General features: G+C 48.2%; 1 protein-coding gene across 1 annotated transcript; it reads left to right on the top strand.

The window, feature by feature from the left end:
• The first annotated feature begins 9,165 nt into the window (after positions 1 to 9,165).
• Positions 9,166 to 14,857, top strand: LOC119285819 (oligouridylate-binding protein 1B-like). The gene is made up of 12 exons (XM_037565149.1): positions 9,166 to 9,524; positions 11,411 to 11,472; positions 11,799 to 11,901; positions 12,487 to 12,563; positions 12,660 to 12,721; positions 12,848 to 12,935; positions 13,019 to 13,094; positions 13,197 to 13,227; positions 13,313 to 13,432; positions 13,764 to 13,849; positions 13,923 to 14,096; positions 14,216 to 14,857. The coding sequence occupies exons 1-12, from the start codon at positions 9,351 to 9,353 to the stop codon at positions 14,507 to 14,509; spliced, it is 1,347 nt and encodes a 448-aa protein (XP_037421046.1). The 5' UTR covers positions 9,166 to 9,350; the 3' UTR covers positions 14,510 to 14,857.
• Positions 14,858 to 24,199: the final 9,342 nt, after the last annotated feature.

Below are 24,199 nucleotides of genomic sequence, written 5' to 3' on the forward strand. Positions count from 1 at the left end.
AGTGCGTTGAATACTAAGAGAAGATTGAAGCATGATAATTGTTTTGAGATATGGAGGTGATAATATTAGAGTTATGCTAGTTTAGTGGTTGTGAATTTAAAGAATACTTGTGTTAAAGTTTGTGATTCCCGTAGCATGCACGTATGATGAACCGTTATGTGATGAAGTCGGAGCATAATTTATTTATTGATTGTCTTCCTTGTGAGTGGCGGTCGGGGATGAGCGATGGTCTTATCCTACCAATCTATCCCCCTAGGAGCATGCGTGTAATACTTTGCTTTGATAACTTCTAGATTTTTGCAATAAGTATATGAGTTCTTTATGACTAATGCTGAGTCCATGGATTATATGCACTTTTTCCCATCCTTCCACCATTGCTAGCCTCTCTAATACCGCGCACCTTTCGCCGGTATCATACACCCACCATATACCTTCCTCAAAACAGCCACCATACCTACCTATCATGGCATTTCCATAGCCATTCCGAGATACATTGCCATGCAACATTCCACCTTTCCGTTTATTATGACACGCTTCATCATTGTCATATAGCTAGCATGATCATGTAGTTGACATCGTATTTGTGGCAAAGCCACCATTCATAATTCTTTCATACATGTCACTCTTGATTCATTGCATATCCCGGTACACCGCCGGAGGCATTCATATAGAGTCATATTTGTTCTAAGTATCGAGTTGTAAGAAAAATAAAAGTGTGATGATCATCATTTTCTAGAGCATTGTCCCAAGTGAGGAAAGGATGATGGAGACTATGATTCCCCCATAAGTCGGGATGAAACTCCGGACGAAAAAAAGAGGCCATAAAAAAAGAGAAAAGGCCCAAATAAAAAATGTGAGAAAAAGAGAGAAGGGACAATGTTACTATCCTTTTACCACACTTGTGCTTCAAAGTAGCACCATGATCTTCATGATAGAGAGTCTCTCGTTATGTCACTTTCATATACTAGTGGGAATTTTTCATTATAGAACTTGGCTTGTATATTCCAATGATGGGCTTCCTCAAATTGCCCTGAGTCTTTGTGAGCAAACGAGTTGGATGCACACCCACTTAGTTTCTTTTGCTGAGCTTTCATATACTTATAGCTCTAGTGCATCCGTTGCATGGCAATCCCTACTCACTCACATTGATATCTATTGATGGGCCTCTCCATAGCCCGTTGATACCCCTAGTTGATGTGAGACTATCTTCCCCTCTTCTTGTCTTCTCCACAACCACCCTTCTATTCCACATAGTGTTATGTCCATGGCTCACGCTCATGTATTGCGTGAAGATTGAAAAAGTTTTTGAAAAAGTTAGAGTATGAAACAATTGCTTGTCTTGTCATCGGGTTGTGCATGATTTAAATACTTTGTGTGGTGAAGATAGAGCATAGCCAGACTATATGATTTTGTAGGGATAACTTTCTTTGGCCACGTTATTTTGAGAAGACATAATTACTTTATTAGTATGCTTGAAGTGTTATTATTCTTTATGTAAATATGAACTTTTGTCTTGAATCTTTCTAATCTGAATATTCATATCACAATTAAGAAATTTTGCATTGAAATTATATCAAGTAGCACTCCGCATCAAAAATTCTCTTTTTATCATTTACCTACTCGCGGACGAGCAGGAATTAAGCTTGCGGATGCCTGATACGTCTCCAACGTATCTATAATTTTTGATTGCTCTATGCTATATTATCTACTGTTTTAGACTATATTGGGCTTTATTGGGCTTTATTTTCCACTTTTATATTATTTTTGTGACTGACCTATTAACCGGAGGCCCAGTCCGGAATTGCTGGTTTTGCCTATTTCAGTGTTTCGAAGAAACAGAATATCAAACGGAGTCCAAACAGAAAAATCCTTTTTGGAACGTGATTTTCTTCTCGGATAAGACCCAGGAGACTTGGACCCTACTCCAAGAAGTACCGGAGGCGGTCATGAGGGTAGGGGGCGCCCCCCCCCCTACAGGGCGCGCCCCCTGCCTCGTGGGCCCCTCGGTGCTCCACCGACGTACTCCTTCCTCCTATATATACCCACATACCCCCAAACGATCAGAACAGGAGCCAAAAACCTAATTCCACCGCCGCAACTTTCTGTATCCACGAGATCCCATCTTGGGGCCTATTCCGGAGCTCCGCCGGAGAGGGCCATCATCACGGAGGGCTTCTACATCATCATAGCCCCTCCGATGAAGTGTGAGTAGTTTACCTCAGACCTTCGGGTCCATAGTTATTATCTAGATGGCTTCTTCTCTCTTTTTGGATCTCAATACAATGTTCTCCCCCTCTCTTGTGGAGATCTATTCGATGTAATCTTCTTCTTTTGCAGTGTGTTTGTTGAGACCGATGAATTGTGGGTTTATGATCAAGTCTATCTATGAACAATATTTGAATCTTCTCTGAATTCTTTTATGTATGATTGGTTATCTTTGCAAGTCTCTTTGAATTATCCGTTTGGTTTGGCCAACTAGATTGGTAGTTCTTGCCATGGGAGAAGTGCTTAGCTTTGGGTTCGATCTTGCGGTGTTCTTTCCCAGTGACAGAAGAGGCAGCAAGACACGTATTGTATCGTTGCCATCGAGGATAACAAGATGGGGTTTATTTCATATTGCATGAATTTATCTCTCTACATCATGTCATCTTGCTTAAAGCGTTACTCTGTTTTTAACTTAATACTCTAGATGCGTGCTGGATAGCGGTCGATGAGTGGAGTAACAGTAGATGCAGAATCGTTTCGATCTACTTGTCACGGACGTGATGCCTATATACATGATCATGCCTAGATATTCTCATAATTATGCTCAATTCTGTCAATTGCTCAACAGTAATTTGTTCACCCACCGTAGAAAACTTATGCTCTCGAGAGAAGCCACTAGTGAAACCTATGGCCTCCGGGTCTATTCTCATCATATCAATCTCCATCACTTTTATATTGTTTTGCTATTTACTTTGCTTTTACTTTTTACTTTGCATCTTTATATCAAAAATACCAAAAATATTCTATCTATCAAATCTCACTCTCGTAAGTGACCATGAAGGGCTTGACAACCCCTAATCGCGTTGGTTGCGGGTAGCTATCGCTTTGTGCAGGTACGAGGGACTTGAGCGTGGGCTCCTACTGGATTGATACCTTGGTTCTCAAAAACTGAGGGAAATACTTACGCTACTCTGCTGCATCATCCCTTCCTCTTCGGGGAAAACCAACGCAAGCTCAAGACATAGCAGCACGCGTTTCCCCCGGCCCTTGACCTCAAGGGCACTCATCTCCTGGCGTTGACTGAGCATCATGACCTAGAATACTAGCGATGATCGACCCTCGCTCGGGGGTTGCACGTCCGGAACAAGCAAAAAGAAAAGCAACCTAAGGGGGTCAAGCGCTGCTTCATGCATCGTTAAGGAGTTTCCACTAAGTATCCTTTACATCCCCGTGGTGTTACATTCAAAATGTCACCAGGAAAAAAGAAGAAAGGCGTCCTAAGGGGAGGCGGCAGCCTCGTGCTCCTCGGCTCCGTGCTGGTCTTCGTGGTTGTCGGGGGCGAACCGCGCGACCAGATCATCTACATGATCTTCCACCCACTCCCCAGGGCATCACAAATTACCCTAGGGACGGGGTCAATCACGGCCTCGAAGTCAAAATCGGGATCCTCGTGAAGAACATGGCTGAAAACATGCGTCGACGCCTGCGCGAGGAGGTCGCGGCTTTCCTCGTCGTCGAGCCTGCGCACCTTCTTCGTGCTCCCTTCAAGCCGCTCCACGACCCTGGTGAAGAAGGTGAGGTCTCCGACGTCGTCGGGCACGAGCGGGCTGGACACGCTCTCCTTGTAGATAGTGCGTAGGGCGTGACTAGCCCGCCGATCGAGGTCTTGAAACATCACGGAGCACGTGTCCTGCAGGCCCCGAGCTCGATTCGCCTAGTCTGTCGCCCGCTCCACTAGGGAAGCGACATCCCCCATTGCTGATAGAGGGATACCGGCTCGGTTTCAGCTGTGGCTTGGGCGTCGAGGGTAGCCTTCTGGCGCTTGTCCGCCCCGACCAACTTCTTCTTAAGGCTGTCATATCGGCCTTCAGTTCATCGCGCCGGGTGCAGAAGCGAGTCTCCTAGAGCTTCAGCTTCTTGTGATAGTCCTTGGCAAGAGCTCAACGGGCCCCCGTGATCCCCTGTTGATCTTCATCTGAACCTTCGCCTCCCAAGAGGCCAGGGCGGCCTCGGCGGTCATCACTTGGCACTCCATCACCTCCAGCCGATCGCGCTCCAGGTTCAGCTTGGACACCACCAGCTCCAGTGCCTCCTCTAGGGCTCGGAGCCCCACTTAGTGGACTGACAACCCTTCCGCGGGAATGGGCACAATGGCTTCGCGCTCCCAGGCTTGCCGCTCCAGGGCTGGGATGGAGGCCAGGAGCTCCTGCTCGCACTTTTCGGCGGCCTCGCGCCGCCGGTCCGTGGCCTCGGCCTCGTCAAAGGCGCGGTCGCAGGCTTCTTTGGCCGTGGCGGAGGACTCCTCATCCTTCAAGCGAGTGGCTTCGTGTTGGAGGTGGCTGAAGTTGATGGCTACTTCGAGCTGGAGCCACCCGCGCGCCAAGCGCAGATGCTCGACCTCGAGGTGCGAGTCGACGTTGTAGAGCTCTGCCTCAAGCCGGTCCAATGCACCCTCGTGTCCTGAAGAAGGCCATGCCGGACAGCGCTATGACCGCGCGCGAGCTCCAACACTCGGCCAGGACCTTGTTCCACGCTCCCGGCCGTGACAGAGGCTCGGGAAGGCCCGGCCGCGCTGGGCGGGGATCCGAGGCCAGCCGACCCAACGCCCACTTCCCGGGCCTGAAGCACGGGCCTGCGCGAGCCGGATGTCAGGCCACCCATTGGCTCACTGCGGACCCGAGTGTCGCCGAGGGATAGTGGGATAAACGGTGGCACCACCCATGCAAGCCTGATGTCGCCCCCGTCAAAGGACGTCGGGGCCCCGGGGTCGAGGACCGCCAGTGGTCGCCTTGGGAGGAGCGCAACTTCTCTGGTGTGCGTAAGCTCAGCCGCCGGGCTCGCAGGGGGGCGCGGCTGTTGAGCACCTCGAAGCCCCCAGAATGGACGACAGGACCATCCTCGCCCCCTTCGCCTAGAGGAAACCAGAGAAACAAGGGCTCAGGAAGGCTTGTCGAGCGAAGGTCGGGGAGACTAGAGTACTTACTCATAAGTGGGGACCCATTTCCTTCTCTTCAAGGCCCACAGGGGCGAGCCGACACTGCCCTCAGGCCGCCTCTTCCTCGAAGGGACACATACCCTGGGGGTTGGTGCCGTAGGGTATACCTGGCCACCCCGTGCGCCCGCGGCGATGGCCACATCCCCAGGCGGAGGACCGCCACCACTGTCTAGGGACGAGTCGGCTCACGACAGACGGTTCGGCATGCCCCCTGGTCGCCCCCAGGAACACCTCACCCCTGAGGCCCTCGGGGGCTGGAACCACCAGGAAGGGGTTGTCACGAAGCCCCTCACGGCCCTCGGGAGGCAACCCCCATTCATTGAAGCAAGGCATCCCCCTGGCGAAGTCCCTCCCGTTCGTGTAGTTGTACAGGGGGAGTCCCCCATCAGGAAGTGCGCTGGCTCCCCACCGGCCAGGAGGCGGAGTATCCCATTCAGCACGCTAGGAGGCAGGGAGGTCTCCTGGAGCCTCCTGGGGTCTTCACGGCTGGTGAAGGCCCACATCAGGCGAGAATGACGTTGGAGTGGGGCGATCCGCCATTGGACGAACTCCCTCACCACCATCGCCACCGTCACGCTCGCCGCTCTCAAGTCAGCCAGCCTCGCGGAGACCTGCGTGAGCCACGGATCGACAAGCCTATCGTGCGTCCATCTGAAGCTCAGCATCGTCGGGGACGATGGGGTTTGGAGCAGGGGGCTATACTAGGACGCGTGGACATACACCCACTGCCTCCGGAAGCCCTCTGAAGCGACATGCAGCAGAAGCATTGCTCACCGGCAGTCAGCCGCAGGGAGAAGAAGTGGTGGAGCAATGCCCCCGAGGGGCAATGCCTACGAAAGCCTCGCACAAGAACGCGAATGCAGAAAGGAGGTGATGGATTCCGGGTCAAAATGTAGCACGTGGACCTGGTAGTGCGATAGCACAACATTGAAGAAGTCTGAAAACGGGGGCAGTAAGCTGGAGGAGAAGCCATGAAGGAGGGCAATGGTGGTCACTTCCAATTCGGTGGTAGACCGTGAAGCCGGCCAGATCTTCGTCGCCTTCCACTCGTTGGAATCGGTCGCGGTCACCGGGAAGACCTTGTCCAGCCCCTCGCAGTTGAGCGCGGTGAATCGACCAAGGGCGGGGGCCGGCCCCGTCTGGCGGACCGCCGCCATCGTGGCCTTGTGTCCTCCCACTCCGACGGGGTATGACGACACAAGATCTAGGTGGCGAGCCACGAACTTGTGTGAGAAGAAAGGGGTGTAAGGCGAGCGCGTAGTGGAGTAATGATGGCCCCGCCACACGCGCCAGACTTTTGTTAGTCTGGGCAGTTGCCGAGGCAACATGAGGGAAGTGGGGCGTCCACGCCCTATCGAGCACCATGCGTCAAGCCTGGCACACATGCGATTGGGGCCCGCGTCGCTTTGCCATCCCCTCGCCGCCTTCGCCTCGAAGATAGGTCGAGCGCGCCTCAGGCCCGGGGGCTACTCGTTTGACCATTCGACCTTGGGCCCTGGTCGCTCGTGCCTGACGACATCGGATACCTTGCCTACTTCACCAGGGGCGTGGAGCGGCTTGAAGGGAGCGCAGAGAATGTGCGCAGGCTCGTGGACGAGGAAAGTCGCGACCTCCTCGCGTAGGCGTCGACGCGTGTTTTCAGCCATCTTCTTCGCGCCGATCCCGATTTCGACTTCGGGGCCATGATCGACCCCGTCCCTAGGATAATTTTTTATGCCCTGGGGGAGTAGGTGGAAGATCACGTAGATTATCTGGTCACACACTTCGCCCCCGACAACCACGAACACCAGCACGGAGCCGAGGAGCACGAGGCTGCCACCAGTGATGATGATGACGTCTTTCTTCCGTTTTCTTACTAACATTTTGAGTGTAACCCTGTGGGGATGTAATGGGTACTTGGTGGAAACTCCTTAACAATGCATGAAGTAGCGCTGGACCCCCTTAGGCTGCCTTTATTTTTGCTTGTTCCGCACCCACAGCCCCTGAGCGAGGGGCGATCGTCGCTGGTATGCTGGGTCATGATGCCCAGTCAAGGCCAGGAGATGAGTGCTCCTGAGGTCAAGGGCCGAGGGCAACACGTGCCTGCTGGCTCACTTAAGAGCGTCGCACTAGGATTCATGCACCAAAGTCTTGGTGAGGTGTGTGTAGGGGTGGCCCGAACGCAGGCATCAGCCGCGCCAAATGTCGGAATCGGGGCTTCGCGGACCCAAACAAGGTTCGAACTCTTGGGGGCGTGCGAAGATCTAGCCTAGCTGCAGCCGCAAGCTCACCGCCTCATGGCTTGCCCTCGTCGAGTTCATGCGAGCGGGGAGAAGAGTGGACACGGTCATTTACCCAGGTTCAGGCCATCTTACGGTGTAAACCCCTACTCTTGTTTGTGGTGGATTGCCTCGCGAGGAGGATGAGTATGAACTAGTACAAGTGGTGAACTGCCTCATGAGGGCTCGAGGATCCCCCTCTCTATGGTGGAGACTAACCTTTATTTATACTAGCATTGGTCCTCTTCCCTCATAGCTTAGGCGGGAAGGGATTTCACAACAGCCAATTTGAAAGGGGACAGGAGTACACCCTATCCTGACTAAAGTTATTCTTCTTCTGCAAAGCTTCTGGTCGTGATGCAGTGGTGGGCTCGGCGATGACATCGGCCCTGTCGAGCTCGTGGTCTTGGTCTCGTTGCACAGGAATGGAAACCTTTGGGGGATTCCTCGAGAACCCGCGTACGTCCTTGCCTCCTTAACATGAAAGAGGAAACTGTCCCGAGTTGCGCCCGCTCGCATCCGCCTGGTCTTGGTCGTCATGACTCACGTCATCGCGCGCCTCGTGAGGTGAGGTACTTTCATAGAGATCTTTGCTCCTCGGGAGGCAGGCTCGAAAGCTGCTCCTCGGGAGGTCTTGGTGTTGTTCTCCTAGCGAGGTAGGGGCCCTCGCGAGGGTCTTGTCCGTGAAGTCTTGTAGTTGGGACGTGCTGGGCCATCGAAGGAGCCACGTGTTGGGCCGTAGGCAGGCGGGCCTGGGTACCCCCGATCCCAGAACACCGACAATCTGCTCGGTAAGTAAATACCCAACAACCGAGCGCACAGAGGCACGAAGACTTCTGACACGTAGCAGATACTGGCAGCTCTTTTCCGAGTTTCTCGTCCACAAACGCCGGAGCGACCCGCCCTCCTGACCTTGGCTCTCTTGCCCTGACGGCGGTCCTCGTTCATCGGCCGTTTCACTGGGCGCACGAACACCGGGTCTTCTCATCCATTCCACCGCAGCAAGCCCGTCTATAGCTGGCCAAATGGGCCGGGCCTGGCATGCCGACCCGCAAGCACGCTGGCACGGCACGTGATGGGCCAGGCCCGACACGCTCTAATCGGGCCGTGCCAGGCATGCGGCCTGCCTTGGGCCATGCCTGGGCCTGAAGGCTGGGCACGCGGGCCGGCACGACACGGCCCGTTTATCTTTTTTATTTTTTATCCAGATTATATACATATATATATAACACATAAAAAACAACCCAGCAGGCCAAAATCAGCCCAAGAAACAAACCTAGCAGGCCATCAGGCTAGTGGGCCAGCGTGCCTAGCGTGCCATCGGGCTGGCCCGTTTGGCTCCTGGGCCGTGCTTGGGCCGGAGGGGGTAGAACGCGGGCCGGCACGACACGACCCGACTAATAATCGTGCCATGGCGGGCCGGGCCGTGCCAGGCACGATTAAGATGGGCCGTGCCGTGCCGTGCCGGGCCGGCCCGTTTGGCCAGCTATGAGCCCGTCCTCCGCAGACGAGAGAATTTACCATGTACACCATTAGGTGTTTCGTAAATTGCATAAATAGCCTTGCACCAATCATTGTCTCACTTCGCGCACAAAGCTCTCTTCGATGCTCCAGTCGACTATGAACTTATATGCGAACTCGTACAACTTAGGGGGTGTTCTGGAAATGTTGTTTCCCGCAAGAAAATATCCTTTTCTTCCCCTGCTTGCTCACCCCCACTCTCACGGTCTCACCTCGCTCCTCTTCACTTCCTCCCTCGGCTTCGAGTTTTTTTCTTCCCTTTTTTCCATTTCGATTTCCTTCTTCGTCGAGTTTGGGTTGGATTAATCCCCGACCCAAACCCTAATAATCGATCTCCCTGACCCGGGACGACGGCCCGGGGATCGATCGCCATGCAGCAGAGGATGAAGCAGGCGGCGGCGGTAGCGGCGCAGCAGCAGCAGCAGATGATGCAGCAGGCGCTACTCATGCACCACCACCAGCAGCAGGCGGCGGCCGCGGCGGCCGCGGTGCCGCCCATGTTCCCGCCGCACCACGCGCACCCGGGTCTCCTCGCCGCGCCGCATGTGGGCTCCTTATCTTGCTCCCCCGTGGTTACTGCTCGCTCGATCGCTTTCGTCTGCGCTGGGTTGGTGGCCTCTGGAGGTGTCTGGGGTTCCAGGTGTGGGGAGTGCGGTGTTTCCCGTTCCCGCGGTGTCGGTGACAGCTAGGGGTTTCGCTGGCATGGCTCCGTGTTCTAGGGTTGGAGTCTCTCATTTTGGTTATTCGGTTCAAATGGTGGGGATTTGGTTGCTTCACTGTTGCGATTTTTCATTTCGTCGGTTCCTCTAGGGAGTCTATTAGTTCTCTTCGTTGTGAGCTTGCTCGTCAGGAAAACTTTAGTTTGTCTTATGTTTTGTTTGTCGAATTAGGGTTTTGATCAGACCGGGTCGTTTTTGAGTGGATTTCACATCTCTGGTATTGCAAGCTAAGTACTACTTTACCAATTATTTGTTTTTTTACTACTGTTTAGAGGAGTTATGCTTGAGTACGCCGCGTGGAATTAGGTGCATGTGGTTGTGATTTACAATTAAGATTACGGGCAGGTTTAATGAGTGACAATAGTGAGATAAATATGTTTGTGTTAGAGTTTATGTGATATTGTAAGCGCCCTAGTGCTAAATACTTGTTAGTTTCTTAAATGTGAAGTGGAAAATATGCAGTGAGAACTGTGAATGAGCTCGTAAGGTCTGTGAAGGTCAGGTGAAATTTGTCTGGTGACTGCTAAACAAGTCACCATTTAGAGATGTGGGTTACGTTTTGGTTGTCTCTGATCATAAATAAGTGCACATTTAGTGGTGACTGAAATGTGAATGTACCATAACTATGCTCATTCCTTTTCCTTCTTTCATCCTGTTTGTCAGTTCAGAGGGTACTCCAATTTTGAGTTTTGGTGCATAGGTTGCATTAATGCTGAACTCCATTTATTCTACTCCCTCCGATCGATATTACTTGTTGCTCAAACGGATGTATCTAGCACTGAAATACAACTAGATACGTCCGTTTGAGCGACAAATAATATGGATCGGAGGGAGTATTAATACTTGCATGACATGTTTTCTTATACATGTAGCTGTTCCAAGTGCTAGTTAGGATGCGTTTGGTTGAAGGTGTCATATGAATGGGTTGGGACCGTCCAATTTATTTGGGATTGAACCATTCAATTCATGCGTTTGGCTGAATATAAGAGATGAGCTAATTATTTAGGACGGGACCACCAGTCATGCTCACATAGTCATGCATGCAAAGCGTGGCCATTTGATTCGACCGATTTGGTTGGGTGGAACGGTTCAGCATCTTCAAGGCATATTCTCTTTTTTTGACTTGAACCATTCATGTGCTTTATAACCAAACATGTCTATTTTTTGAACGATCCCAACCCATTCATGACCACCCTTGTAACCAAACGCACCCTAGTGAATCCGTTTGCATATCTAAGAGTCAGTTGTGCAAAGCTCTGGTAAACATGTTCAAAGTAGATGCGTTTTCCAATAGTGCAGCACTGCAAGTACTGCCTTTCACTGAGTACAGTTAAGTGTGTCTTTACATGTCGGTAGTATTGTACAGCGATTTCTTTCAGCTTGTCTCCGCACATAATTCAGTAACTGCAAGAAATCCACAGGAAAACTAAAATGAGTAGAAAATGGTGGACATTGGTCTTCCTGCAATGCTCATTTGGGGAATCGTGCATGCAGCGACATATTGTAGATCTGTACAGCGTTCCTGAATCACGTGTCCTCTGGACCAGGGGTCTAGCTTGGTCTTCATTGCATACCTTACTGCATTCGTATTGTTTTGTTTGATTTTGATTTTTGATATTACATATTTTCACTTCTACTGTTTGTTTGGCTCTTATTTTCCTTTCAAAATGTTAGGGCTGTATTCTTTGTTTGTGACACCCGTAATTTTGCAGATAGAGCCCATCGTTAGTGGGAACCTGCCTCCTGGGTTTGATTCAAGCACGTGCCGCAGTGTGTAAGTGGTTGATTATTTCAACCTTCTAGTTATCTCGTGCCGTCTTACTGAAATTAAATATAAAATTGTACAAAACACGATACTTCTTTGTAAAATGTGTGCCCTGTCTCTTATAGTAAACTCCAATTAAATATAAAATTGTACAAAACATGATACTTCTTTGTAAAATGTGTGCTCTGTGTCCTATAGTAAACTCCAAACTGGATATGTTCTAGGACTGCGGACTGCCTGATGACATGTATCAAGTTCTCTTCTGCTTATTTGTACATCAAACTGCACATCATTTCCTTATGTTACTCACTACTCAACATTATTATTCTGAATAGGTATGTTGGCAATATCCATCTTCAAGTCACAGATTCACTACTGCATGAAGTTTTCCAGAGTATTGGTCCAGTTGAAGGGTGTAAGCTCATTAGGAAAGAAAAGGTAACTTGTGCTCTTTAAAAATAGATGCCATTGTGGTACTTTGTATTTGGTGCAAGTTTAAGGCATTTATTCAATAGTATCAGATAATGCTGTGTGTTACATTCTGGCACGATGTAGACTGCCACCCGCAATGCATGCTCTCAGACAGAAGGATTTATGGTATCAATAGTCAATATTTGATTTGTTGGTTTAACAGTGTTTATTTTTGGATCTCAGAACCCTACTGTGTGAAAGCTGTAAGGGACTGTTTTGGACCATTTGTTTGAATTGGTATGGTAGATAAATGCCATCAAACCCAGTTCTGAGCAACTTCCTGCAAGGAAGCTTTCTGATGTTGACTGACTGCACAATCAACAAATGCTCACATGGGATAGGTAGATAAATAACTAATTTGGCCTCTTGTTAGGACTGTTAACTTGATATTTTAGTGATGCCGTCTTCTATCTCTTGAAAAAAGCGTGCTGCATTTTTGTTTGTGTTATTTACTTAGTTCACCACTACAATTCGTTGTAGAACAGCTAATGCTGAATTAGTCATATTGTTTCTGTTAATATTTTATCCATCTTTGTTCTTATCATCTCGCAGTCATCTTTTGGTTTTGTTGACTATTATGACCGTAGATATGCTGCAATTGCTATTGTGTCACTCAATGGTAGACAACTGTAAGTGTTTTCTTTCAATATTAATTATCTATGAACAGATATTAATGCAGTGTCCCATGTTCTACATTAACGTTTCTTATAATACTGGATAACCAGGTTTGGCCAGCCAATAAAAGTCAATTGGGCATACGCAAGTACCCAGAGAGAGGATACATCAGGTCTGGTACTGAAATATGGTCTAAATGTTCCATTATATATACTTGTTTTTTTTTTCCAGTGTATGTGCATCCTTTTAGATTTGAGACTGTTATAACTGAGATCTGTATGGCTGTTTATTCTTGCAGGTCATTTTAACATCTTTGTCGGGGATCTTTGCCCGGAGGTTACGGATGCTGCTTTGTTTGCTTTTTTCTCGGCATATTCTACCTGTTCGTAAGTGTTAGATAGCTCTGTGTACTTCATCCCATTTGTACAGTATATTCTGCCTTACCACTTTAGCTTGGTAACTTGTGCAGAGATGCTAGAGTTATGTGGGATCAGCAGACTGGACGATCTAGAGGGTTTGGTTTCGTTTCTTTTAGGAATCAGCAGGTAGTGTCACCATGGCAACTTAAAACATTAGTCTGGACTCAGAACTAATGTTGAGTTTATATGAACTGCTATTCATCATCTTCCTTTGTTATTCATTGACAGGATGCACAAACTGCCATGAATGAGTTGAATGGTGCGCTCCCTATGTCTAATTCTGGAGTTGACAAATCAGCTTCAGTGATGTGATGATAATGTATGTTTGTTTTTCTTGTGTTCAGGAAAGTGGCTTGGCAACCGCCAAATTCGTTGCAATTGGGCGACGAAGGGCGCTAATGCTGGTGAAGAGAAGCAAAGTACAGACTCCAAGGGTATGGTGGAATTGATAAACGGCTCATCAGGTGAATCTATATGCACTTGTTTCTTAGGTATTTGTTTTAATTTAAGGTTATATGATATGGAACAATCGGCTTGCAACAAGTTGAACTATTAGTTATCATTATTGTGGGAGTTTAGGTTTCTAATCTTTATCTATTACCCTTGGAGTTGAATTTACTTCATAGTCTGTTACATTTGCCAACTCCACTTCAACATAAGGGTTCCAGTCTTAATCCTTAGCAGAATAGGAATTAAAATAATATTTGCTTCGCACAGAATCTAGCCACATAACCTTGTGAAATCTTTTGTGGTAACTACGACTAGCGAAGTAATTTCATTGTTCCTGTTTTACAGAGGCTGGCAAGGAGAATGCAAACGAAGATGGTCCTGAAAATAACCCACAGTATACAACTGTTTATGTTGGCAATCTTCCCCATGATGTACTTTCTTGATTCCTGTTCTTTTGCATTGTTCTTGTTTGCTCATCACTAACTTGTCAATTCTGTTTATTAGATCAACAGCAATGATGTGCATCGATTTTTCCATTTACTCGGGGCTGGCTCAATTGAGGAGGTCCGTGTAACACGCGATAAAGGATTTGGCTTTGTGAGATATAGTACCCATGAAGAAGCTGCACAAGCAATACAGACGGGTAATGGCCAACTTATTGGCGGGAGGCAGATCAAGGTACTCTCTTTAGACATTGACATCCCCACCAATGAATTCCATTTCTCTTGGTTACCTTAGTTCCTCGGATGTAACAGAGGATAAAAGGGTTTTAGTGATTGAGTTTTCATATCATGCAGTGCTCTTGGGGAAGCAAGCCAACTCCACCAGGGACAGCATCTGCGCCTCTGCCTCCTCCGGCATTAGCGCCATACACCCCTGGCGTGTCAGCAGCTGACCTCATCTCCTACGACCGATCCCTTGCTCTGAGCAAGATGGCTGCTGACCCGGCCCTGATGGGTCAGCACGCCGCCCTGAGGCAGGCCGCGATGGATATGGGCGCCGGCGCCCGCAAGGCCATCTTTGACGGGGGCTTCCAGAGTGTCAACCCTCAGCAGCAGCAGCAGCAACAGCAGCAGCTCATGTACTACTGAGTGTATGAAGCAAGTATGCTGGCGACGGAGGGGATTACAACACCCTCCTTCCTAATGTATATACATATATGGTAGATGAAGCCTCACCAGGGCCTTTTCTTTTGTTATTACTAGTCCAACATCGCAATTAGTAATCTACTATCCTTCAGCTGTTAATGCTCCGGGTCGCCGCTATATATAGCACCAATGTACTAGAACATACGTATCCCTGACGTGTTTTGGGCAATTCTTATTTTTAATAACTACTCCCACTGATCCAAAATAATTGTCAGTTTTGAACTAAGGTTAGTCCAACCTTAATTCAATACTGCAACACTTATTATGGATAGAGCTAACCTTAATTCAAAACTGTGACGCTTATTTTGGATTGAAGGGAGTAGCATATATGACCATGTGTTACAACGGGAGAAAAGAAAATGATGTGCTCAGGTGTGGAGTAAATGCAGGTTGTGATGAACCAGGTGTTGCAACGGGAGAAAAGAAAATGATGTGCTCAGGTGTGGAGTAAATGCGGGTTGTGATGAACCAGGTGTCGGGTTGAGGATAAGGCTGGTCATAGTGGGGAGTAACTTATACTAGTGTCATAGATATGACACTAGTCTAAGTTATTACCTCTATAGTGCAAAGTAATTAATAATAGTGTCATAGTGGATATGATATTAGTCTAAGTTACTATCTTCATAGTGCAAAATAATTAAATAATAGTGTCATAGATGGTTTCATTTATTAGCTCATAGACTCATTTTGCCTCGGAAAACGCTATGTTATAGTAACATATTATGTTACCACAAGCACCTCTTTCCTTATTAAATACTTGCCACATAAGCAAAATTGTATTGAGATGTGTTAAATTACTACCTAAGTTACCCCACTATGGCTAGTCTAAGGTCGCTGGTGACAGATTTGATGGATCTATTGATAGCATGGATCTTTGGGCGCTAGTTCGGGACATGGAACATGATTTATAGTCTGAGGTAATCCCATTGGAAGAACTTGTAAAATACGAAATTGTGGTCACTTAACTTGTTTTAGAGCGACTCTAGCAGACCCCGCATCCCATCGGTTCCCAAAACACATTTGCAGTTCGCGCAAAACCACTTTTGCAGGTTGGCACAAATGCAGACTCCCAAACAGATCCGTAAAAAAGTATATTCACGAAATATATTAGTTTATGGGTCGGTTTTGTGGGGTCTGCTCTTTGCGCCGCTGCATCTCGCATATCATCGGTCCGCAAATATCAAATCCAACATAATTCAACAATCGAAAACAAACTGAATTATTCAAATCAAACATAATACAATAATCATCCGCATTACAAATAATTATTCAAATCACCGTAGCAAACTTAAATAATGCAATACAAAACTTGTCATGAATACAAATACAAATGAATACAAAAATTAGTCACTGTCCAACCCTTTGCCAATGGTGCTCAATGAGATCCTCCTGAAGTTGAAAGTGTGTGTCTGCATTTTCAATCTTCTTGTATGTCTCAAGAAAAGCTCTAATGCAGTTTGGGTCTCTAACTGGTTTGACACGGCTACTCACATTGTCGTAAAAGAATTCTAAGTTCATTCCTCTCTCATCTTCAATAATCATATTGTGCAGGATAACAGAGCATGTCATGATGTTCTTCAAGGTTTTCTTATTTCAAAAACGAGCAGGACCACGGACAATGGCGAACCTAGATTGCAAAACACCGAATGCTCTTTCAATGTCTTTTCGGGCTGCATCTTGCACCCTTGCAAATTCACATTGTTTCTTTGTTTTGGGTTCTTTGATGCTCTTGACAAATGTGCACCAAGGAGGGTATATACCATCTGCAAAATAGTACCCCTTTGTGTATTCATGCCCATTGATAGTGTAGTTGCAAGCAGGAGCATCACCACTAGCAAGCCTAGCAAACAAATGAGACCGTTGCAACACATTGGTATCATTGAGAGTGCCCGGCATACCAAAAAAGCAATGTCAAATCCATAAATCCTCGGATGCTATGGCCTCTAGCACAATTGTTGCATCACGAGACTTGCCACAATACATCCCTTGCCAAGCCTTGGGGCATTTTTTCCAATTTCAATGCATACAATCAATGCTACCTAGCATGTCAGGCCAACCTCTCCTCTCATTAGATGCCATCAATTTCTTTGTGTCATCTTCATTGGGTGCCCGAAGATACTCAGGACCAAAGATACGCACGATCACTTTCGCAAATCTACGCACATACTCAATTGTGCTATCTTCACCAATGCGAAGATACTCATCGGCATAGTCAGCCGGAACGCCATATGTAATCACCCGCATAGCCTCGGAGATTTTTTGATATGCACTAAATCCCTTTAAGCCCGCGACATTCCTTCTTTGAGTAAAATACCGGCAATTTGCCTCGCAAGCTTGAACAAGTTTCACAAAGAGGGATCGGCACATTCGGTACCTTATCCGGAAGAGGTGCGGAGGATATGTAGGATTCTCCGCGAAATAGTCTTGCATCAACATCTCGTTCCCAAGATGGCGATTCCGAGGAATGCACAGACGCCCGACAGTCGATCCTCGCCTCCTCTTTCGGTGCTCGTCTTCATGCTCCTTCACGGCAAGCTCCATGACTAATGTTTGCTGCCGAAAGGTCGCAAGCATGGTCTCAACATCCGAGTCGTCCGGATCGGACAAATCGGAGAGAAAGAACTTCTCGCATGGTGAAAGATCGTGGATGTCGCCTAGAGGGGGGGGGTGAATAGGCATTTTAAAATAATTACGGTTTAGGCTTGAACAAATGCGGAATAAACCTAGCGGTTAATTTGTCAAACATAAAACCTACAACAACTAGGCTCACCTATGTGCACAAACAATTTATGCTAAGCAAGATAAACTACTAGGTGATAGCAAGATATATGACAAGAAACAATATGGCTATCACAAAGTAAAGTGCATAAGTAAAGAGCACGGGTAAGAGATAACCGAGGCACACGGAGACGATGATGTATTCCGAAGTTCACACCCTTGCGGATGCTAATCTCCGTTTGGAGCGGTGTGGAGGCATAATGCTCCCCAAGAAGCCACTAGGGCCACCGTAATCTCCTCATGCCCTCGCACAATGCAAGATGCCGTGATTCCACTAAGGGACCCTTGAGGGCGGTCACCGAACCCGTACAAATGGCAACCCTTGGTGGCGGTCACCAAACCCGTACACTTTGGCAACCCTTGGGGACGGTCACCGATACCCGTCAAATTGCTCGGGGCGATCTCCACAACCTAATTGGAGACCCCGATGCTTGCCCGGAGCTTTACACCACAATGATTGAGCTCCGAACAAAACCAACCGTCTAGGGCGCCAAGGCACCCAAGAGGAACAAGCTCTAGGGTGCCCAAACACCCAAGAGTAATAAGCTTCTCAAACTTCACTTCCACGTATCACCGTGGAGAACTCAAATCGATGCACCAAATGCAATGGCAAGGGCACACGGAGTGCCCAAGTCCTTCTCTCTCAAATCCCACCGAAGGAACTAATGCTAGGGAGGAAAATGAGAGGAAGAACAAGAAGGAGAACACCAAGAACTCCAAGATCTAGATCCAAGGGGTTCCCCTCACACAGAGGAGAAAGTGATTGGTGGAAATGTGGATCTAGATCCCCTCTCTCTTTTCCCTCAAAAACTAGCAAGAATCCATGGAGGGATTGAGAGTTAGCAAGCTCGAAGAAGGTCAACAATGGGGGAAGAACACGAGCTCAAAGGATAAAGTTCATTGGGGAAGAAGACCCCCTTTTATAGGTGGGGAAAAATCCAACCGTTATGCCCACAGCCCGCACAGAGCGGTACTACCGCTCCAAGGAGCGGTACTACCGCTAGGACGGTAGTACCCCTTTGAAAAACAACAGCGAGGAGGCAAAAGGCCAGTAGAACCGTCGGAGCCATACTACCGCTCGTCCTCACGGTACTACCGCTCGACCTCACGGTACTACCACAAATGGTAGCAGTACTACTGTTTGCGAGCGGTACAAAAAAAATACTTTCGTGCCTACCTCCGCTGAGCAAAACACGAGATTTTGGTCCGGAGCGGTACTACCACTTAGGATCCATGGTAGTACTGCTCTGGAGCGGTAGTACCGCCCAGGAGCCGCGGTAGTACCGCCCAGGAGCCGCGGTAGTACCGCTCTGGAGCGGTAGTAAAAAATTACATCCGCTCTAGCCACGGCAGTACCGCTGCAGCCTTTACCAAAACAGCCACAACTTCTGCAAACGAACTCTGAATTCAATGAAACCAAGTTTGTTGGAAAGCTAACGACATGGGATAACACAATCTTGATAGAAATATCAATAAGAAGCAAATGAAAAAAGGCCATAAGAAAATGGTGAGAACCCTTCCTTGGATAAGACCGGTAAAACCTCCAACACCGAAAACATCATAGAAGACGCATGCGAACTCCGTTTTCGATGAACTCAAGCTTGTCATCAAGATGACCATAAGCTCTAAGACTCGCAAAGAGAACCAAACAAGAACCAAGAAAGATGATGCAAGGATGCAATGGTTTGAGCTCTCTATGAATGATACGATCAAGCTACTCATCGAGAGCCTCCCTTGATAGTACGACAATCGATCCTATAACCCGGTCTCCCAACTACCACTATGAGACCGGTAAAATAGAAAACCTATCAAGGGCAAACGTTTACCTTGCACAAAGTCCACTTGATCTAGATGTAGACGATCTTGACTTCCTCAAGTAGGACCACCTTTCTTGATTGCGTTGGCTCGGTGAAGACTAGTAGATTGCTCCCCCATACTCCATTATGGGTGAGCCACTTTTTGGCACATCTTCACAAGTCCATTGTCACCACAATGGACGACAATATTCAAGCACTTTATCTCTTCGTGATGCATCACTTGAACGTGCACACCGCAACCTAACCCCACAAAGAACTCTCACGAATACTATGGGTTAGTACACAAACCGTAATGGTCAATGCTTACCATACCATGGGATCACTTGATCCCTCTTGGTACATCTTCTATGCTTTGTGATTTGATCAACTTGATTCACTCTTGACTTAGTCTTGATCAACCTTGAACCTTTCCAACTCTCTTCATTTGGATGATGCCTTGAAGGTAAGCATGAATGATCAAACAATCTTCTTCTTCAAGACATGCTTGCAATAAGCTCAACTCTCACATGACCAATCTTTAGGTAATTCCTTGAATAACACCTTGGTCGACACAAACTCTCCTTGAAACCAACACATGTACTCCAAGAAAATCTTATGGACAAAACCTTCAAATATAACTCAAGGCAACCATTAGTCCATAGAGATTGTCATCAATTACCAAAACCAAACATGGGGGCACCGCGTGTTCTTTCACACGGGCTCAACTCCATCTACACGCACACCGGCGCATCAATCAACTACACAGCTCACAAAAATCACAAAAAAGGGACTAACCGATGGCGGGTGATCCCGGGCGGCGACGAGGGGGCGTGCTCAATGGTGGCCGATCCCCGGCGGCGGCGGCGACGGGAGGCGACTCTTGTCGCCTGATCCGGAGGGGGGGGTGCAGCGGCTTGGCATGGGAGGGTGTGGGGCGGTTGTCGTGGTAATGATTCCGACAATAAGAGAGGGGTAGGATAAAGTAGCATGATCTATCGAGATGCATATGGGTGACATGGTGGTTTTAGCGAGTTCGGGCCTCTCACGGTGGAGATAACAACCCTGCGTCTCGTGCTCCGGAGAGGCTTTGTTTTATCTTAGTATGTATCCAGAGATTACAATGAGAGGAGAACGAATCCCCGTAGTCCTGAGACTAATGGTGAAAAAGAGAGAGAAGTAGAAGAAAAGAACCCCCCCTAGTCTAGTGGTGGGGGGTGGCTTATATAGATTGCGCCACCCCCTCACCTCCTATGTTATAAAGTGGGGCATGAATGCCATAATGCCAACCCACTATCAAGCCCTCACTATGAGAATGATGCCGACTGCTTTGCTGCCTGCTGGTCTTCGTATATCCGAGTGAGTCGTACGGTCGAGTGGTGAACTGTCATCCGAGTGGATGGTATGCTACTTGGTCGAGTGGATAATATGCTGCTTGTCCGAGTGGATAGTATGTCTCTATGAAATTTACTTGGACCCACATGTTGTGTGGACCCCATGCTTCATGATATTTCGATCCTTCGTGGGCCTACCTGTTATGTGTATCCCCAACATTAGCCCCTGAATCGATTGCAATTTTGCAGAACGAGTTTGTGGAAGACACAATTTGGCCCGAGTGATTACGGAAATACTCGGTACCTGTCATCTTCTTTCAGACAATCAAGGTTTGAACAAAATATCAATGGATTCTGGCACTGTGCTTCCCGACTGATCTGGGTAAGTGCCCGCGAGGAGCAACTTGGTGACATTCGATCATCTCTCGGAAGAGGTTAACTTGTGATCAGAGTATGGATGTGTCATTAAATCTGTGCAGCAAGATTGACACATGGGCTGCTCTCTCAGAGAGATGCCATTCTTATCCCGGAGGAACGTCAATACGAGTCGGTTTTAGATCCACACTTGTGAGTTTCACGCTTTGAGTCCTAGAAGAAGGCTCAAAACAGGTCCACGGAGGAGCGTTAAACTCACCTTATAGGAATTTTTTGGTAGTCCACGGGATTCTTTAGAACTTGTTTGTTTGTTGTTCGTCACTCAGACTGGTCAGGCCAGACCGACTGGAGATTACTCTAGTGGGTGTTGTTCGTCACTCTGGACCCATTGGAGTAATCTCCAGTCGGTCTAGCCTGACCAGTCCGAGTGACGAACAACAAACAAACAAGTTCTAAAGAATCCCGTCGACTACCAAAACATTCCTATAAGGTGAGTTTAACGCTCCTCCGTGGACCTGTTTTGAGCACGATGAGTGCACCCACTGGGTGTAGTCCTCGAGACCGCCGTCAACTGCGGGCAGTCGGCGGGGGTCTAAGAGAGAAAATCTTCTTAGCTGGTACTGATTGGATTTCTTCTTCTCTGAGTTAGAGGTCGAGTGATCTGGAGTTGGGTTTGCATCGAGCAAAATGTTTCTTTCTGAGTTCTCTTCCAGTGGGGGCACGCTGAGTGCACCCACTCGGTGTAGTCCCTAAGCCTCTGTTTGACTAGATGAGTCTGGTAGAGGGTTTAAGTCTCCCGGTAAACCTCCATGTAGTTGGCACGGTAAATATCTTTGTCTGGAATTGAATCAATCGGATGGATCTTCAAGCGCTTGGCATGGTAAATAAGCTCAGCTTGGAGCTGAGTCAGTCGGACTGATCTTCGTGCACTTGGCACTGTAAATGAATTCAATCTGGAACTGGATCAATCAAGTGATCTTTGTGCACTCGACATGATGAATGAATTCGGCCTTGAAACTGCCGACTGTGGAAAAAAGCTGGCCACTCCAGGGAGTAATCATTTCAGTAGTACTTCTTATATTGACCGTTAGATTTTCCGTGAAAGGGGTATTTGTAAGAGTACATTGTATCCGTAGAGGAGCTTCATTTTTACCCTTTTGCATGAAAGGGGTATTTGTCCAAGTTGACGTGCTTCCCAACTGATTGGCGTATGTTGACTGCAAGGAAAAACTTAGTGGCACTTGTATGTCTCCCGGAGGAGATAGACCAGTGGTCTAACATGGACGTGCCATGAAACCCGAGTGACGAGGCTAGTGTGTGGGCTGACTCTCCAAAGAGAGGCCACTCATTATCCCGGGGGAAAACCAGCACATGCCATCTCTGAGCCCAAGTTTGTGAAACTGACGCCTTGGAGCCTAGGATAGGGCCAAGTGTATCCGTAGAGGAGCGTTGTTTTCACCCTTTTGCAGTCCTGAAGATGATTTTAGGTAATGATTTGGGCGATTGTCCTAGTGGACAGTACTACCCTTATAGATTTTCGGCAGACCGAGCATGTATGGTCAAAAAGATATTCCTGATGTGATCAATGGGTTGATTGAATGGGCGTAACCCTTGAGGGCGGCATGGCCAACGGCTGTGCGTAGCCCCCGAGTGATGCTCGAAAGAGGTAAGCTTGCTACAGAGTGTGATATGAGGTTTGATCATATGAGTAACTTAGTCGTTCCTGTGTTGGGGGTGTAGAGGTAAAGACATGTCCAACTGATGGTGACACACGAGGCGGCCGAGGGGCGATGATGTGTACAACCGACTGACGACGCGCGGGGTGGCCGAGTGGTGAAGACGTGCAAAACCGAGAGGCAACGCACGGAGCGTCCGAGTGGCGAAGATGTGCACAACCGAGTGGCGCAGTGTGGGACGGCCGAGTGAGGATGCGCGAGGTGGCCGAGTGAAGGACTAGGTGTCCAGCCAAGTGGTGATGCGCGGGATGGTCGAGTGACAGATTGTGTGTCCAGCCAAGTGGCTGAGATGGTCTTCGAAGGAGTTAGCCAGATGCTTTCGAAGCTAATGTAGCGACGAGGTCGGTGTAGTGTGGCTGCGACACAATAAGACCGGCGTGACAACCGAGTCTGAGTAGGAATGAATATGGCGTGCAGAGCGTCTGGGTGATTATAAAACTTGTCAAAGTGGCGGATCGAATGCACTTGTTGAAGTGAAGGATCTGACAGGTGATGAAGTACTCGACTACAGGAGAGTGTCATTCCAAACGAGATACAGCCCCGGCCCGAGTGCGGCGTATCCCCCGAGCGTACTACAGGCTTCGACAACGGACATGTCGGAATACAAGAAATATAGTTTTGAATGGATGATTTGCAATTCATTGAGTCGGGCTCGGGTAAAGATGAGGAGAAGCTTCCGAGTGATGCTCGAAAGAGGCAAACTCACAAAAGAGTGAAGTGTGAAATTTAATTACAAAAGGGACTTATCTGTCTCATGTCTAACAAGGTCTATATCATTGATACGATGAAGAGGATTCCATAGAGGGGTTGGCTGGATGTGTTTGAAGTCAACAGAGCGACAAGGTCGGTGTTGTGGTGCGCTAGGACCGGTATGGTGACCGAGTCCGAGCAGCAATGAAGTTGGCGCATAGGGCCATTGAGTGATCGCATAACTTGTGTAAAAAATGGCACAAGCCAACGAAATAATTTCTCGAGGAAATTTGATGTGTGCTGAAATAATTTGTGTGAATAACACCCATAGACACCCGCTGGGAGTGCAAGGGGCTTGCTAGTTAAATAGCAAGAGTCTGGAAGAGCAAAGGATCCGTTCGAACTTGTCGAAGTGAAGGATCCGACTGGACTTATTGGAATATCGGCTCAAATAAAACGGAAGTGTAATGTTTCGACTTAGTTGCAGCCTCGGAGGAGTGATGCAAACTCGAAATGAAGAACGACACATGGTGTTCGTGAATGATGTATGTGGAAAAATGGAAGTTGGACTCGGGAGTCACATAATTAGTACTAAGCAAGTATGTGAAAATAAAGCAGCCGAGCGTAGAGGTACACTCGGTGGCGTGGCCTCCGAGTGAACGTGATGTGTGAATTACGGGATACTCGGGAAGACGGAAATAACAGAATGTAAAATGACTTAGCTATCTGAAGGCGCACGAGTGGCCGAGTGGTGATGAGGCGACCAACCGAGTGGCGATGCGCGGGGCGGCCGAGTGGTGATGAGATGACCAACCGATGGCGACGCGTAGGGCGACCGAGTGGTGATGAGGTGACCAACTGATGGCGACGTGCGGGGCGGACGAGTGGTTATGAGGTGACCAACCGATGGCGACGCGCGGGGCGGCC

This window comes from Triticum dicoccoides, chromosome 4A (assembly GCF_002162155.2).
Source record: "Triticum dicoccoides isolate Atlit2015 ecotype Zavitan chromosome 4A, WEW_v2.0, whole genome shotgun sequence".
NCBI classification, from domain to species: Eukaryota; Viridiplantae; Streptophyta; class Magnoliopsida; order Poales; family Poaceae; genus Triticum; species Triticum dicoccoides.